The sequence below is a fragment of the Carassius carassius genome, chromosome 26 (assembly GCF_963082965.1).
Source record: "Carassius carassius chromosome 26, fCarCar2.1, whole genome shotgun sequence".
NCBI classification, from domain to species: Eukaryota; Metazoa; Chordata; class Actinopteri; order Cypriniformes; family Cyprinidae; genus Carassius; species Carassius carassius.
The window spans coordinates 18151737-18168848 of record NC_081780.1 but is presented as its reverse complement, the minus strand read 5'-3'; the positions used below and the strand labels follow the sequence as shown (position 1 = coordinate 18168848).

The following is a 17112-nucleotide window of genomic DNA, read 5'->3' as shown; positions in this document are numbered from 1 at the left end:
TTTGCACAAATTTTTTGTTACCGAACAAAACGTCAAACATTTGTATCATTAAAACAACATCGGTTTCCTCATTTTGCTAGTTAACAATGATGCAGGAGAATACTGCTAAATGCATATCATTGCTCGCTTTACTTTTATACTTTGCTGGTGTGTACATAGCTTCGGTAAACAGTAGGGGTGCTCCGATCACAATCGGCTGATCGTTAATGCACATCTCGTCAATAAAGCCGGTTCTCTAATCAGCGGTAAATTCCATCAGGTGCGTGATTTCACATAGAGCAGCTGTTACTACACAGAGCCATTGTTAACTGAGAAGATGCACAAATAAACACTGAAAATGAACGTGGATTTGCGCAGCTTCTCAGTTAACAACAGCTCTGTATAGTTACAGCTGCTCTATGTGAAATCACGCACTTGATGGAATTTACTGCTGATTAGAGAACCGGCTCTACTGACGAGATGCACATAATGATCTGCCGATCGTGATCGGCGCACCCCTAGTAAACAGCATTCAAATAATCCATACAAACCAAAATATGACATCAAATGAACCAGTGTGTGAAACAAAATTTCTATTGTAAGTCATGCATGTCAATTAGCATGTCATAGTAACAAGAAAATATGCTCGGGACCACAGGTAGAGAGCTGTAGTTCCAATCACACAAACTGCGAACCACATTAGTCGTAAAAATGGAACTTGTGAATATAGTTGGCTAACAATGCTTTTGGGAAACACCCCTGGTTAGTTACATGAGTACATTAGCATGTCTTCTACGATCCATTCCCTCTTTTAGGTCAACTATTGTTATAGTTGGGTTTAAGAGAGTATAGCTAGTTTGAGTGTACAAATTAGCGTGACAATTTGCGTGCTGCCACATGAAAAAAAAAAAGTGCATTCTTAATGGCCACATCTGTAGATGAGTAAAACAACATCTAGTTTAATTGAATATTGGAAAGTAACACTATGAGCACTATAAAATGCATTTCTTAATTCGAGCCCCTAGAGTGTTTAGTGTTTAGTACCTTTTCAAGTCCCACATCCTGACCGTGTTGCCTGAGGCAGCATAAAGGAATGTTCCGGAAGGATTGAGGGCGATCTGATTGATCTGATTTTCTCCTGGAGGAATGGCAACAGAACTGCTTCCACAAGTGTCACCTTGAGACACCTGCCCAGAAGATCTGAAGAAGACAGAGAGCTAAAAATGAACAACGATAGGTAAAATATTTACAGGCATTAGAGAACACTGGCTTTCAATAAATTAAACAATACCAGGATGACTCACGTGAGGGTGCGGATGCATTTGGCGGAGTCCCGGATGTCCCATACTTTGACATAAGCAGTAGAGACAGTGAAGACCAGGCTGGAACAGTATCGGACTGACACTACACTGCTGGGATGATCTCCAAGAGACATGATCTCCTGACCCGTTACCAGGTTCCACACCTTACATGTGCGATCTGAGATAAAGAAGGAATGGATGGGGATAGAACACGATGTTAAGCACTCTTGTACTGGCAATGCATTAAGGTTAACACTCTGAAATTCAGAAGCAAAAATTCTTTGCATTCATAATTAGTACTACTGTGAATGCATAAAAGACTGAGATGAACAAAAAAATTGTTAGTCAATATTTTAGTTTTCTTTGTGCACATAAAGTGTTCTCTTAGCTTCATAAAATTACAGTTGAACCACTGATGTCACATGGACTATTTTACTGATGTCCTTACTACCTTTCTGGGCCTTGAACATGGTAGTTCCCTTGCTGTCTATGCAAGGTCAGAAAGCTCTCGGATTTCATCAAAATGATCTTAATCATCTCGGGTTTGGAATTAAATAATTACTGAACTATCCCTTTAAACCTCTGTCCAACCTCCTTATTTACTGCTGCTTAAAGAGATGGATTGAATGTATTACCTGAATTTTAGTTAGCTAATAACAATTAAATCTCAAATCAGTGTTACACCCATGAATTTATTTATCTGTTAATCAATAGATTGTCATCATTGCATAATAAACAACCAGCTGACTGTGCATGAGGTGACATTCAGTAAAGTAAATTATATACTCCTTTGTATTTTACTGTAGTAAAGACCCGTTTGTAAGGCTGTAACTCAAAAAAGTTCACTGACCCTTTGAGCCAGTGAAGAGCAGATCATCAGTTGAGTCCACACACAACAGGGGTTTAGTATGACCCTCAGCCACATGCACACACTGCAGTCTGGCAGCTCGACTGGTGCGGGACGCCTGAGCTGGGCTTGCTGGAGCTCTGGACCAAAAAACACATAATACGGATTAGGGGTGTAACGGTACGTGTATTCGTACCGGACCGTTTCGGTACAGGGCTTTCGGTACGGTGCACGTGTGTGTATATATATATATATTATTAAAAAGTGTTTAAAAAACAATTTATAGTAATAAACAACCTGCAGTTTAATGTTTGCATTTCTTTCCCTTACTGTACCGAAAATGAACCGAACCATGATTTTAAAACCGAGGTACTTACCGAACCGTGATTTTTGCCAACCGTTACACCCCTAATACTGATGCATTAAACACTCATTAAAATCAGACTAATAAAATACACTGGCTCCGTTTCAAAGCTGCCTATAGCTAGAGAGCGCTTTTAGGCCTCAGAGGTTCATCTAAAGGTGTGGTCACAATTACTGTTATTTTGTCAATTTTTTTGCCAGCAAATCCATTCATTTCAATAAGGATCCAAGGTATTGGAATTTCATGTGAGGGCGAAAGATTTTCCATGTAGATTCCACAACAAGTTCAATGGGTGTCGTAATGTGAAGCACAATTCACACAGTGATCAACTAAGCCAGTGGTGAATCCACATTACCAGCTTGAACACATTGCAAAATCCAGTCATTACAATAGGAATTCATGCGGTCATACACTGTTGCCAATGGACAATGGACCTTAAAAAGTTGGTTCACCCAAAAAGTTAAATTTTGGCATTTCATTTTGTTCCAAACCTGTATGAGTTTTTTTTTTGTTCTCCTGAACACAAATGCAGATATTTTGAAGAATGTGGGTAACCAAACAATTGATGGTATTCATTGACTTCCATAAAAATTATTTATCCATATTATGGAAGTCATTGGCTCGCGTCAACTGTTTGGTTACCCACATTCCATAAATATTCAAAATTATTATTTTGTGCTCAACAGAAAAAAGAAACTTGTAAATGATGACAGATTTGTCATTTTTCTTTAAACTAACCATTTAAGACATCATGTACTCTATGTGGAGAAAAAAAGAACTGATTGGAGAAACTGCTAATTATTTCATTACAATAAATTACATCCTCAAAAACATATCATAATTATGCAATTTTGAACGAGTGAAAGCCTTTATCATAGCAGATATGTGTATATACATGTCAAAAACTGATTACCACACACAGACAATATGATATGCAGTTTCACAACAAGTGCCGAGACTCCCAAATCAATGCAGGATCAGACAGAGAAAAGAATTATGGGAAGATCAAAGCAAATCAGGTTTTGAAGTGGAGAGATAGATGCTATTTTTTTTTGTTTTTGCTTCTAACACAACATCAGTGCCTGAAAGGAACAAATCAAAACTGAAAAAACGTGGCTGAAACTTGGAAATGATGTAAAAGTGGTTATTTTGGTTATGGGAATGAAAGTATAGATGTTCACTTTAGAACATTTGTAAAGAAATTTAGCAAAGATGTTTGGAAGGAGGACATTTACGAGTAGCAAGCCATTTCTTACTGTTTGTCCAGGGTTTTGGCTCTTTCTGTAGGGTTCTGGCTCCTGTCCTGTGCTCTTCTCCGGGTGAGAGGGGAGCGCTCCAGAGACTTCCTTTCTGTAGCCGTGGGAGATCTGGCACTGGAGCTAGCATTAGACAAAAGCCAATGTGACTGTAATGTTTATTAGAATGTTTCGACATGTTTATGAGCAGTTTAAAATAAAGAAATGGCTGCTTGAATGAAAAGATTTTTCGTAAAAAGAAATGTTTACATAATACATGGATTATGCTTCTGTTTGCCAAACACTTACACAGTATTCGTCTTGGACGCTAAGCTAGAGGTGAAGGCCATTGAGTCTCTGTCCCCTAAGTAGGGAACGGGCGCAGGTTCTTTATGTCCTTCTGGACACTCTACTACAGGAAGCAGAGGGGCAGAGAAATCCTCTGGAGGGGCGTCAGGGTCACCAGTGTTGGCGTACAGCAGCTCCATTTGGGTGGTGGTTCTTCTGCGAGCCTACATGTATCACATACTCAAATAGTGAATTTATACATCAGGGAAAATGATTATTTTATCATGCTTTTATCTTATGATCTAGTATTCAGCTGATTTTATGCTCTCAAGATTCTTTTTTTTTCTCTTCAATGAAGATAATTAGGGCTTCGGTTACTGTTATTAACTATTACTCTGTAATTATCAATTAGTTAAACCATAATTATATGGATCACACAGTGGGAAGTAAATAATACAAAACCAAACAGGCTATTTTAACAAACTACTTGTAACAATAGGTTTTAATCACACTGTATTTATTTATCATCAAATACTGTAGTTTATATATATACATATATATATATATATATATAAATGAATAGAAGCAAGCAAATAAATGTGCAGGATTACCTTATTCCTGGCTTTGGTTTCTCCACAAAGTTTCATGAGATCCGAAGCCAAACAACTACAAGAGACACAGAAACAGATGTTGATATTGATTCAAATGCACAATGCAGCCGAATAAATTTGTAGATGAACATGTTATACAGTGTACAGTACTGCCTCCAAAATGCGCACAACAAACATTTTCAGAAGCAGAAGCAGACATCAAGTGAATGACATCAAGACAGATTGAGTTTAAAGAGATTTTAAAGAGATTTATTGGCTTAACTCTAGTGCTTTACCTCTTCTCAGTGGCTGGACTCTGTGCGGATTCGTCGCTGCTGCTTTCATCGCCATTTTCTGAGCAAACACATACAGTACACACACACGTTAGCATCAGAAAGACACTTGTGCTTTGTCAGTATGATATCAGTGAACATTCATATTCAAGCGACATGCATCATGTTGTTATCACAACCCTGAATTCAACAGAACTAGAGGACGGGCGAAATGGTCAGTCTTTACAAAGAAATGTAATATTGTGTAATATCTTTGCAGTATTCACAATATTATTATTTTTATCATTAGTATAATACTGGGATTGGAGTTGAATCTAACAGCAGCTACTATAAGACTCTACATCCTCCAAGGGTCTTCAAGCTCTTAAGACTTTTTAAGTGCTTTTTATAGTTGATGCTCCAGTTGAGAGACATGTTCCTCAAAGAGTAAAGTCCACAGGGGGTTTAAGCAAGACCCATGCAGAACTACGCTACTGTTACTGTTAGTCTGAGGGAGAGACACATGCACTGGTGGAAAGCTCTAGTGGCCTCTACTTACCCGATGGCACGCTACCTAGTTCTGTTTGAATTCAGGCAACAAAAAGACAAAAGCAAATCAAACTCAAACTCAAAGTCTAAGGAATTAAAACCAAACAGCTGAATGTGGACATGCGTTTATGTGTGTCAGACCTTGGAGAGCATTCCCGAGCAGAGCGTCCAGTTCAGGGTTGAGTTCTGCTTTCTCCTTCAGCATGTGGAAGAGCAGCTGGTTCTGTGTGGCGCTGTTTATCTCGGTCTGTTTCAAACGGCCCTCCATCACTTTGATCTGAGACTCCTTCTGTGCAGCTTGTAAGCCCTGAGAACAGTTGTTATTGGACATTATATTATTAATTGGCATTCTTTTCTTGAATTGATGAAGTCCATGTGGAAAAAGTTCTGGATGAAATGATTAAATTTCATTTCATTTTATTGGAGGATAACCCCTTGAGATGAAAACATCTCATTTTCGAGGGGGTCCTCAAGATAGCACCAAACACTTACACACTTACACATAAGGCTCTTCCTCACAACCAACCACCCCAATCTGTCCCAAGTCTGTCCAAAGCGTATTCACATAAACAGTATAGTATAATATAAAGATATTACAGGAAAGAACCATATTTGATGAAGCCACCAAAACAAACAAATATACAGTATATATAACCTACCTATACATACATATACAAAAATACATACCTACATACACATGTACACATACATATACATCCACATATGCTCTCAAACAAACATGCATAAATATTCAGTTGCAATCAAAAACGGGTCTTATTATGGCTGTAAAATGTATTGTCAATGTCTTTTTGTGTTATCTAAAATCTTAAATCTGAGACTGTTAATCATTATAATAACGACAGTCATTCTAACCAAAGATATTTCAAGTAAGAATATGCCACTGTAGATATTTTGGCAGATAACAATATCTGTCGATTACTAAACTAGTGGTTGACTGCTATGATAACAGCCAACATACATAATACAATTTAATATTAGCAAAGAAGATGGCATGATATTAAATTTCAATATTTTAAATACAACATGTCCATTATTTATGTAAAGTTCTTGTACAGTCTCTCTCAGATTATGTGTATGTATAGTCAACTATTTATACTATATTTATAGTCAGGTTAACTGTTGTATATGTTTATAATTGTTTGCCTTATACTTCTATTGATGTTTGATTATGTTTATGTTTAATTAGTATGTAGCACCATGGTCCTGTGAGACGCAACATTTTTTTGTTCCAAAATATGTCCCCATGTAGCAGAATGACAATAAAGCTTGACTTGACTTAAATTATATTATATTCCATTGTTAATATTCCATTATATTTTCAAGTAGAATGTCATAAAAATACGTTTTCAGTTAAAAAACAAAACAAAACAAAAAAAACTCAAACAACCTCAAAGTTGGCCCAATGTCCAATAATTTAAAGCTAATATGTGAAAACGCAAATATTGACTGATGTAAGTAGAGTTAAGGATTTATTTAGCATCTCAAATTTCTAAATCAAAATCTACTGAGCTCCAGTACCTTATTGATTGCCATTGAGAGAAAGTGGTCGAGAAGGACACGGGCCTCTGAAAGAGTGCATGAGCTGATCACAGCAGAGACGTCCACTGTATCTCCCTCCTCCTAAAAAGGGATTTAAACCATTGAATCAAACATTTCTGTTCCACAATGCATTTTTTCCATCATAAATCGGGACAGCTTCTGTATGTATTATGACGATACGCTGGGCAACTTTGGGAAATGTTGCCGTCAGTGGGCAGCTAGGTGAGACACAGGGCCCACGGCTGATCTACAACATCTATATAGAAATTTGTTACCAATTCTCAATGGAAAAGAGCCCAAACAGCAAGTGCCCAGGCAAAACTGCTCAAAAAGTTGCCCAGTGTACCATCAGCCCTAGAGTATAATACTGTGCAAAACACAATTTCCAGTTTCCCACAAGCACCTTGGCCTCTTCCATCTGCATGATGTTGGCCTGGCAGTCTGCAATGCTGTCATTGATGTAGTCGATGTTAGCGGTCAGCGACTCCATCTCTTCGTTGAGAGAGAGAACAGTCCTGTCGGCATCCGTGTCTTCGCTGGCGATCTTGTCCCTCTTCCTCATCCCTTTCTCTCTGCGCTTTGTCAACTCCTCACGTTGCTGTACACACAGAATCAAAAGAATAGTTTGTCAATTAACTCTTGAATCTGCTCAAAATAATTCATCCCGTTTGATGAAAATTTGTTTAGTGCAAATTAAAAGCTGTTCTTGGTCACCTTAAGCAAGCGGTTCATTTCAGTCTCCATATTGGAGATGGTCATCCTCTGCATGATGATGTCACTAATGCGCCGCTCTAGCGACTGCCATTTGGCCCGCGCCGTCCTGGTAAAGTACACTCCTCCTGTTCTCATCTGGTACTTTCTGAAATACAAGTATCATGACTGGATCAGTAACCCAGACACCCATGAGCCAGCCCTTCTGAAATGAAATGCACATTACCTTGTCCCATAAGGAGCTGTGGCCCCAGCAGTTTGTGGTCTGACAGGAGCCGTATGGGGTGAAGACTCCTGTAAAGGCTCTGGTAAACTGACCTTACGGTTAACCTTGCCTGATGCTGGTCGCACTTGGCGCCTCAGGGCGTTTATCTGATTCAAAGAAGTAGGAAATACAAATCTTAGTATTGTTCTTTATGTGTTACAGTGTGGGTTATTAAAGGCATGGTTCACCCAGGAATTAAGATAATGTCATCATTCATTTACCCTCAGGTTGCTCTTGCATTCATCGAAAGCTATTTTTTTAAAGGGGTGGTTGACTGGGTTTTTTCTAGGCTTGATTGTGTTTATGGGGTGCAGTCTGTGTTCATGCTTTTTTTTAAAACGCATTATTTTTCACATAATTTACCTTTATTCCACACTGATCTGTCCCTTCTCTGACAAACTCTGATTTATTTCCTGTTATTATGAAGCCCCTCCCTCAGAAATACACAATGGGCTGAGATTGGTCAGCTTGCTCAGTGTGTTGTGATTCGCTAAACCGCCTCGAGCATGTCTGAACATCCCGCCCCTCTCAAGCTCAGAATGTGCCGCGGTTGTATTGTAAACAATGACGTCCTCTATATCGCTTATCAATTTGAGCCCGATAGAGTCCTAGAGAATATTAATGAACAGGATTGCGCAGCAACCGTACGTGCGTCCATGTATAACGTTTCTCATTGCTTTGTGAAAATAAGTGTATGAATGGAACAGTTTGTTGGAGCTGATCTGGAGATCTGAAAGAGAGAGAGAGAGAGAGAGAGGCAAAGCGGGGTGACACAAGGAACAGGATTGAGAACCGCTGCTTTAGAACATTGGTTTTGAAACTTGTGAATCCATTAGAATAGTTAGAAAACATGTCGTAATGGATCTGGGAAGAAGCTTGTTGTAGTCTGATCGTTTGCATTGAACTTTCAGTGCTGCAACTTTGCAGATATTGTTTATGCTTAAACAGCAACATTACAAACTAACTAACGTAAAAAAAAAAAGTGAAATCGGAATCAACCACCCCTTTAACAAAACATGAAAAATTCCCACCACTGAAAGTCAATTCCATCAAAACCTTTGACACTTTGATTTTCTTTTCTTTTCACTATATCCAAAAAGTTTTTTTAATGTTCTTTTTTAAAGAAGTCTTTTCTGCTCACCAAACCTGCATTTATGTATTTGATCCAAAGTACATAAAAAACCAGTTAAAATTGTATTTATTTCATTTTTAGCATCATTACTCCAGTCACATGATCCTTCAGCAATCATTCTAATATTCTTATTTGTTGCTCAAAAATATGTATTATCATTATTATTATTATTATTATTATTATTATGTTGAAAATAGCAGAGTATATTTTTTTCAGGTTTCTTTGATGAAGACAGTAAAGAGAAAGTTCAGAAGAACAACATTTATCTGAAACAGAAACATTTTGTAACATTATAAATGTCTTTATCATCAAAATAAAAATAAATAAAAGTATTAATTTCTATAATTTTTTTTCCACAGAAATACTGTATATATACACTCCAAGTATATACACTGTATGTATACTGTATATATATATATATATATATATATGTGTGTGTATGTGTGTGTGTGTGTGTGTGTGTGTGTATGTATATGACTCCAAGCTTTTGAATGGTAAAGTGTATGTTAAAAAAGTTTTTTATTTCAGATTAATGCTGATCTTTATATCTTTATATTCACCAATGAATCCTGAAAAAAGTGCGTAACTGTTTTAAATATTGATAATAGTAATTTTTTTTTCCTTAAAACAGCAAATCAGCATATTAGAATGATTTCAGAAGGATCATGTGACACTGAAGACTGGAGTAATGATGCTGAACATTTTAAAATATATTCAAATAGAAGGCAGTTATTTTAAACAGTAAAAATATTTCACAATATTACAGCTTTTCTGTATTTTGGATCAAATAAATGCAGGTTTGGTGAGCAGAAGAGAATTCTTAAAAAAAAAAAAACACACTGTTCAAAAACTTTTGACTAGTAGTGTATTTGTGGAAAGTGCCTCCTGTGTCAATCATGTTTTATGAATATTCTCTCTACTTATCTCTTAATATTATCTCTAGTTATATTTCATACAAAAAAAAAAAAAAAAAAAAATATATATATATATATATATATAGATAGGTTCACCCAACAAAAAAAAAAAAGGTAGTGTATATCTTTTAATATTTTTTTTTTACGTTTTTCATTTATCTCAATTTTTAATTATCTCCAAATCCTTTCAAATAGCTACAACTCTCAAACCAGCATTTTTGTAACAAAAAAGAAAGAAAAAAAGAAAATCGTAATTCCCAAATAATCCTGATTCTGTCACCTCCTCTGCCCTCCTGCGGAGAATGAGCTCCTGTTGTCTCTTTTGAGCCTCAAGCTGCCTTAGCTGGTGCTAAACGAGACAAGAAAGATAAAAGACAACAAGAGAGTGAGCAGGAATTTTATCTGAGAATATCCCATAATTCTCAGGGTACAGAGCGCCACCTCTTGTTTGCGCTGGTCTTTCTTGAGTGTGGCGATCTCTCGGTTGCGGCGGGTCTCTGTGACTCGGGTCCTCTCCTGATGTTCCTTCATCTGTTTCATCAAACCCACCTGAGCGGAACAAAGCCACCATGACAATGATTAGACACTGTTGCTACTGTAAGTGTAAATGGCCCCACACACAAACAAGCCTACCTTGGTCTTCTTCATCTCAGTAACTTCCTGCTGTAGCTTCTTCAGCTGTTTCTCGTACTGTGACTGGTTCTTCAGAAGGCGTGCGTGTTCCTTCCGTGCAGACTGCAGTTTCTGCAACTCCTTGTTCATGGAGTTTAACCTCTTCTCGTATTCAGACTTTATCTTCTTTGCTTTCTCCTCTGTACATGACTCCACTGAGCCTGCACAGAAATGTGAAAATAAATTTGGACTTTTAGGCGTCACTTTATTTTAAGGTCAAATTCTCACCATTGACAACCCATTAACTATGACATTTGCCTCAGTAAACTTCTAACTTGCTGCTTTTTAGTAGTTTTGTTAAGTTATTGGTTAGGATTAGGGATGCAGAATATGGTTATGTAGAATATGTGCTTTAGTAATAATAAACAGCCAATAGGCAATGAATATGCATGCTAATAAGCAACTAATAGTGAGAATTGGTCCCTTTTAAGTAGTAGTGTTGTGACTTTCTGTGACAGTTAAGCTGTGCAATTTACAAGAAACTTTGGCCATGTCCACACTAATAAATTTTCAGTTGAAAACACATCTTATTATCTCCGTTTTGGCCTTTCGTCCACACTGAGATGGCGTTTTTAATCAAGGACAACGGAGCCATTTGAAAACGCTCTCCAAAGTGGATCAATTTGAAAACGCTGTTTTCGCGTTGTAAAGTGGACTGTGAAAACGGAGGCTTTTGAAAACGATGACACAAGTTTAGTCATGTGACACATATTATACCAATAGATATCCTTGTTTATACTGGTATTGTGCATGTTATGTGCTACGCACTTTCACACTATTGCTATAGATATGTTACTTTGTATACTCTTCATATCACAGCCCTGCAAAGATGAAAGCAAATTTACTCGCAATTGCCATTTGCGGCAAAACATGAGGGCAGTTGCGCATTTTATATCAGACAAAGCCTACAATCGTGAGTGTGTGCGACCTGAACGCATCAGTGAATGGTGTTATTTTCTCATAAATAAAATAATCCTGTCAGAAAAACTGTGTGTATCGTACCCATGTTTTGCAGCACACGGTCTCTCTCCAGCTGTGTGTCTCTGATTTTGCTCTGCAGCATCATGAGTTTCTGCTCATACTGTTGTTTGAGGGTGTGCAGACGTCTCTGACTGTTCTCCAGTTCATCGATCAGCCGCTGTTTGATGGCAATCTCACACGTGATGTTGGCCAGATCTGCCTGGAAGTCCTCTGTCAACACACAAATGCACAGAATTAAAGTTTAAACCTCAACAGAAAATAGATAGATAGATAGATAGATAGATAGATAGATAGATAGATAGATAGATAGATAGATAGATAGATAGATAGATAAGATCTGAGACATCACAGAATAAATGAAAGCATTGTACCTTTTTCCTCCTCTGAGTCCAACTCATCAGAGCTGTCCACTTCCATCTCATCCTCCTCTTCATCACCCTCGGCTTCCTCACCTTCATCATGATCGCTCCCATCCTGTAAGTGTATTGGTATTATTAAAAGCAAATTTTGGTCTCACAGAATCGCAGAGACTGTAAATAATCAAGAGCAGCATATCTTTACATGTACACACAGGAGAGTGATAAACTTACCACTTCTGGCTCCTCATTGGCTCTCTCAGAGGCCTCTTTATCCTGCTCATTATCTGGCCCCTCCTCCTTTATGACACTGCATGACATCAGTACAATATAATTAAACCTATTATGTCAAACTCAATAATAAAAAAAAACCCTACATTTACATAAACACCCCAACAAATTGTTGAAGTGGTGTCCAAAAATGTTTAGATTTCACAAATAACTTCTAAGATCTATTAATAAATGATAAAAAAATTCCATGTTAGTAAATTAGTTGAGCCTATTACACTGTTAAACTCCATAGAAAACTCTAAAGCATCATATATTGAGATCAACATGAACGTGAGTTGATGACACATCTTAAAGAGCTACCAGAATAAAACCTGATTTAATGAAAGAGATTTTGATAAACGACTCTAAAGCTTTGTTTCAAACCCTTTCTAAGACACATTCTTTTGACTCAAACTGAAGGCAGTATCTCATAGAGATAAGGCAATCCAATATCCCACATTGTAACAAGACATCTATTTGTGTGTGCTATGTATCTTTATGCTTAGTAAAGCATCAAAACATTAGCCTAGCAACATGCTAATGATAACTTAGTGATATTGAAGTATTAGTTACCGTTATAGCTAAGATTCTAGAAACATAGCTGCAAATGGACTATTTGACCCAGTAATTGTAGACTATGTGTTATCTATTATGTCTCTAGTTACTGTGTGTTAGCTTAGCAACATGCTAATGTCAAACTTTACCATGCGCTGCTTAACCTGAAGATAACTATTTGAGTTGCTATGTAGATACTAGACACAAAGGGAGCTCACTAGGTTTGAAATGTTCATAAAGACTAAGCTCTTGAACCGTTGATGTTTAAAGTGTTATATTAGAGTAAAGAAGAGGGCAGTACAATGGGTCAAATTTTCCATGGTGTGTTGACTACAGTTAGTGGAGTATCTACATTTAATGACATTCTCCAACCTGACTCCCTCAAGATCTTCATGAGCACCTTCCTCCATCTGCTGGAGTCTTCAAGAGTGAGGGGGGTTTGGTGGAGATGAGTGAGAGTAAGGGGAACCACGGTGCCGAAGATGACGGCAGAGAAGAACACGTGAGGAGCATGAATACGTCCAAATTTTTCCTTTTTTTTTTACTTGTTTTTTTTTTTTTTTTGTAATGAATAAAAGAATCTGATGTGAACAAAACTTAGCAGTGACTATACTCCCATCGTCATGAATCATTGCAAATGACAAAATAAAATATTTACACTCTCAAACAACCAATGGACTCTTGTGTTAAGCTTAAACTGTGGCATTTTATACTTTACTTATATTTAGTTTTAAATCATTTTGTAAAATAAGGATTAAACATTAAGGATATATGGACAAATACATAAAAGCACGCCATCCTTTGTCCAGGGATAAAAAGGAAATCTGAGTTTCTTGTTCCTCAGCTGCATGGTTAAGCATCAATATCAGTAGCTTACCTCTTCTTTTTCTTCCTTTCCTTTTTCTTCAGTTTCTCCAGGTCTTTCTTTGCCATTTCAATGATGTCTGTGGCATCTTTTTCAGGTGCAAGGAGGCTGGGGGTAACAGAGTTTGGACCGTAATATGAAGAGCGGGTGGAGACACGGGACAGGTTCTTCCGGAGGTTTTCATTTACAGCCTCACTCTCTAGTAGCTTTGCCCTGAAGACCACAAAATACACAAACATTACACATATAGAGAGGTTTTAAGAACTTCTGACATACGGGTGCATTGTGCTTGCATACATTACCTGAGCTCCTCAATCTCTTTGATGTAATTATGGATCATGTTTCCGATCTCTTCATTCCCTTCACCTGCAGTCAAAAGTCAAAGAAAATTCAGCTGGGTGTGTAAAAACATCACATTAATGTATTTTAGAGATGATATGAATTGATCCCTCTTGTGTCTAGGAGATCTTAATCCATCTAGATAAGTAACAATTAATCTATTCAAGTGAATCATAATTTCGTCCAATTTTTTAATTTTCTTAGCATTCCTGTATTTATGTGTTCCTGTGGCTCAGTGGTAGAGCATTGCATTAGCAATGCAAAATGTTGTGGGTTCGATTCCCAGGGAACACACATACTGGTAAAAAATGTATAGCCTGAATGCACTGTAAGTCGCTTTGGATAAAAGCGTCTACTAAATGGATAAATGGAAATGAGTATTCAACCCTTTTACTAAAAAGTTTGCAACCATTTCCGAAATGTGTCTGAAAACAAAACAAAACATGCAAAAGGGTCCGCTTAGCCCTTTTAAAATATTTTCTGGTTGTAAACATTAAACATACAGAATAATTATAATAATGTATTTTAATAAAACAAACAAAAAAACGAGATGAAACAAAAAACTGGGTTGCAGTCTAGGACTAGGTTATTTATACACTTATATTTACCATAAATAAAATGTACATATATCTAGATATAACTATATACATGAACATATATACATATATACATATAGCACAATTGTTTCATTTTAACTTCCCTTGCTATGTATAAGCATTATTATTACTTAATATCTGAAATATTTGCTATTTTCTTTATAGGTCATTGTCTGTACCTGCTCTGGCGAGGGTCTGGTTGGCCTGGTCGCTAAGTAGCTGGGTGAGTCTGGCTCTCTGGGCATCAATGGTTTCCTGCATTGCCTTCACTCGTACACGCAGGTTATTGTTTTCTGTCTGCAGCATGGAATTCTCATGCACCATATCATTGATGCTTTCCAGACCGTCCTCACCAACCATACGCTTACCCTGTAAAAAAAACAAAAAAATATATGTAATAATGTAACATATTATATTATATTATTAGACGCTCTGTGGAATACTTGATTCTGATTGGTCAACTGTGACATTCCGAGGTATGTTATCCCTCGATAACTTTCGGTAAACGCTAATAACACAGGCTCATCCAGGTAACTGAAGTTGGCTCTGTACTCTTGCTAGGAACAGTTTTCTTGGTGGAATCTTTGCATTTGTTTAGCTACCGGTAATAGGATATTAAAACTCCTTTCAAAATGGTGTACAATTATTTAATTATGTCATCCTGGTATCGCGGACTCGCTCTTGTTTCATTCAAACCCAGCTGTGGCTATTTTGCTACGATTGTTTTGTATGCTGTAATGGTTTATAAGAGAACTAACAAACTGGTAAGATTTTAAAACATTTTCTTGCATTGCCTTCATTATTTATGTGGTGAAATGTTGTGTAATAAATGGTTTCCCTACACCTTTTCCCTTATATGTCCGTCTAGTTTAAACTTGCTCCTTTCTCGCAACTTGCTGGAATTACTTATATTATATTCTATTGTTATAAGCAATTTAACTCAAATTAAAATAATGTAAAAAATTATAAATTTACTAAAATTAAGAAAAGTTATTTTATTATATTATATATAAAAAAATCTTGTCAGAGATATCATTGTGAAAATCATATTTTGACACAAACTTGAAACAAACAGAGATGGTGCACAAACCGTTTTGTACTCCATGAGCTCCATTTGCAGGCGAGCGATCTCTGTTCTCAGAGCGCTGATCTGTTGACTGGCCTTGTCCTGGTTCACCATCACTTTGTTCTTGATGTTGCGAGCACGGTTTGCATATTTTAGCGTGTTAAGGGTCTCCATGAAGTCTCTATCTGATGGACTGATGCAGGCGATCATCATGGTCTGGCTGTACGTCACAAAAGAGAGCCAATGTTTAAAAAGAAAACTGCACAAATACGTGTAATATCTAATAATAAAATGTCTAAAAATGGAAAAAATGTACAGATGCTCACCTGTTTCCTCCTAAGGAATCTTGAAGCAGGCGAGTGAGTTTGGAGTCACGGTAAGGCACATGTGTGGAGCGTTTGCTCCTGTCACCCAGAGCACTGATCACATTGCCAAGAGCTAACTTTACCACCACAAGACAGACACAGTTATTAGTTATCAGTTATCAAAGGTAATACAGACCAAATGTACAGTAAAGGTCTCGTATTAAAGGAATTTTCCACTGAGAAATTGAAAATTATGTCCTTTTTACTCCAGTAAACATGCCTATATATATATATATATATATATATATATATATATATATTAGTGCTGTAAAAGATAATCATGATCACACCATAAATAAAAGATTTTTGTTTACAAAATACATAGAAATACTAACACATATATATATATATATATATATATATATATATATATATATATATATATATATATATTGAAAACATTTACATATATTTACAAGTATATATATTTATATGTAAATAATTTATGTTATATAAAATATATTTAAAATATAAAAATAGCAATGTGTGTGTGTGTACTATTTTATTGATAATTCATTCTTTAACTTATTACTTTATTATTATTTAATTTTATGTTAAACTGTAAAATTGGACATGACTTCAGACAGAAAAGGTTACCAAGCAATTTTATCCGACGGAAGTGTCTTGCAGCTATACTTGAGAAACTGTGAGTATTTTAGCATTTATGAACTGCCCATTTTCCTCTTCTTTTCCTACCAGTCCACAGTTGATAGAGATGCCCTCTTTGGCTCGGTCCCCTGTGGCCCCTGTTCTCTTCAGTCGCTCGGAGCCGGCTAAATCCACAAAGTGAAACTTAGCTGTTAGCGTCTCAAACTCATTCATTTCTGAGGAGCCATTCACCAGTCTGTTATCGTTCTCCGTGTCCTGAAAGAAAACAATTCAAATCTGATGAGCGTTATAGTACATTAAAAGCCATTCTTCCTAAATAGCCCAATAATACAAGGCTAACACACTTATCTTAAACTACTATTTTACTGAAGTTTGTTATCAATCAAATCTGAAAATATATTTTTTTCAAAACAGATTTAAACATATGTCTA

At 36.7% G+C, this 17112-nt stretch overlaps 1 protein-coding gene and 1 non-coding gene across 2 annotated transcripts in view; one reads left to right on the top strand and one right to left on the bottom strand.

Annotated features, from left to right (window-relative positions):
• LOC132105929 (kinesin-like protein KIF21A) overlaps window positions 1-17112 on the bottom strand; it is a 44275-nt gene that overhangs the window by 3848 nt on the left and 23315 nt on the right. Inside the window, exons 6-31 of the mRNA XM_059511475.1 lie at window positions 16769-16936; window positions 16034-16149; window positions 15732-15927; window positions 14821-15010; window positions 14009-14072; window positions 13719-13919; window positions 13214-13261; window positions 12251-12326; window positions 12032-12134; window positions 11682-11870; window positions 10641-10840; window positions 10449-10556; window positions 10288-10356; window positions 7923-8068; window positions 7700-7844; window positions 7389-7583; window positions 6965-7066; window positions 5567-5732; window positions 5436-5456; window positions 4901-4958; window positions 4626-4680; window positions 4036-4238; window positions 3748-3870; window positions 2131-2267; window positions 1284-1458; window positions 1024-1179 (exon numbers count right to left, since the gene is read on the bottom strand). Coding sequence (XP_059367458.1) covers window positions 1024-1179; window positions 1284-1458; window positions 2131-2267; window positions 3748-3870; window positions 4036-4238; window positions 4626-4680; window positions 4901-4958; window positions 5436-5456; window positions 5567-5732; window positions 6965-7066; window positions 7389-7583; window positions 7700-7844; window positions 7923-8068; window positions 10288-10356; window positions 10449-10556; window positions 10641-10840; window positions 11682-11870; window positions 12032-12134; window positions 12251-12326; window positions 13214-13261; window positions 13719-13919; window positions 14009-14072; window positions 14821-15010; window positions 15732-15927; window positions 16034-16149; window positions 16769-16936 — 3410 coding nt within the window. The remainder of the gene's footprint in view (window positions 1-1023; window positions 1180-1283; window positions 1459-2130; window positions 2268-3747; window positions 3871-4035; window positions 4239-4625; window positions 4681-4900; window positions 4959-5435; window positions 5457-5566; window positions 5733-6964; window positions 7067-7388; window positions 7584-7699; window positions 7845-7922; window positions 8069-10287; window positions 10357-10448; window positions 10557-10640; window positions 10841-11681; window positions 11871-12031; window positions 12135-12250; window positions 12327-13213; window positions 13262-13718; window positions 13920-14008; window positions 14073-14820; window positions 15011-15731; window positions 15928-16033; window positions 16150-16768; window positions 16937-17112) is intronic.
• On the top strand, window positions 14265-14339 carry trnaa-agc (transfer RNA alanine (anticodon AGC)). The gene has a single exon. It is a non-coding gene; the product is annotated as a tRNA-Ala (tRNA).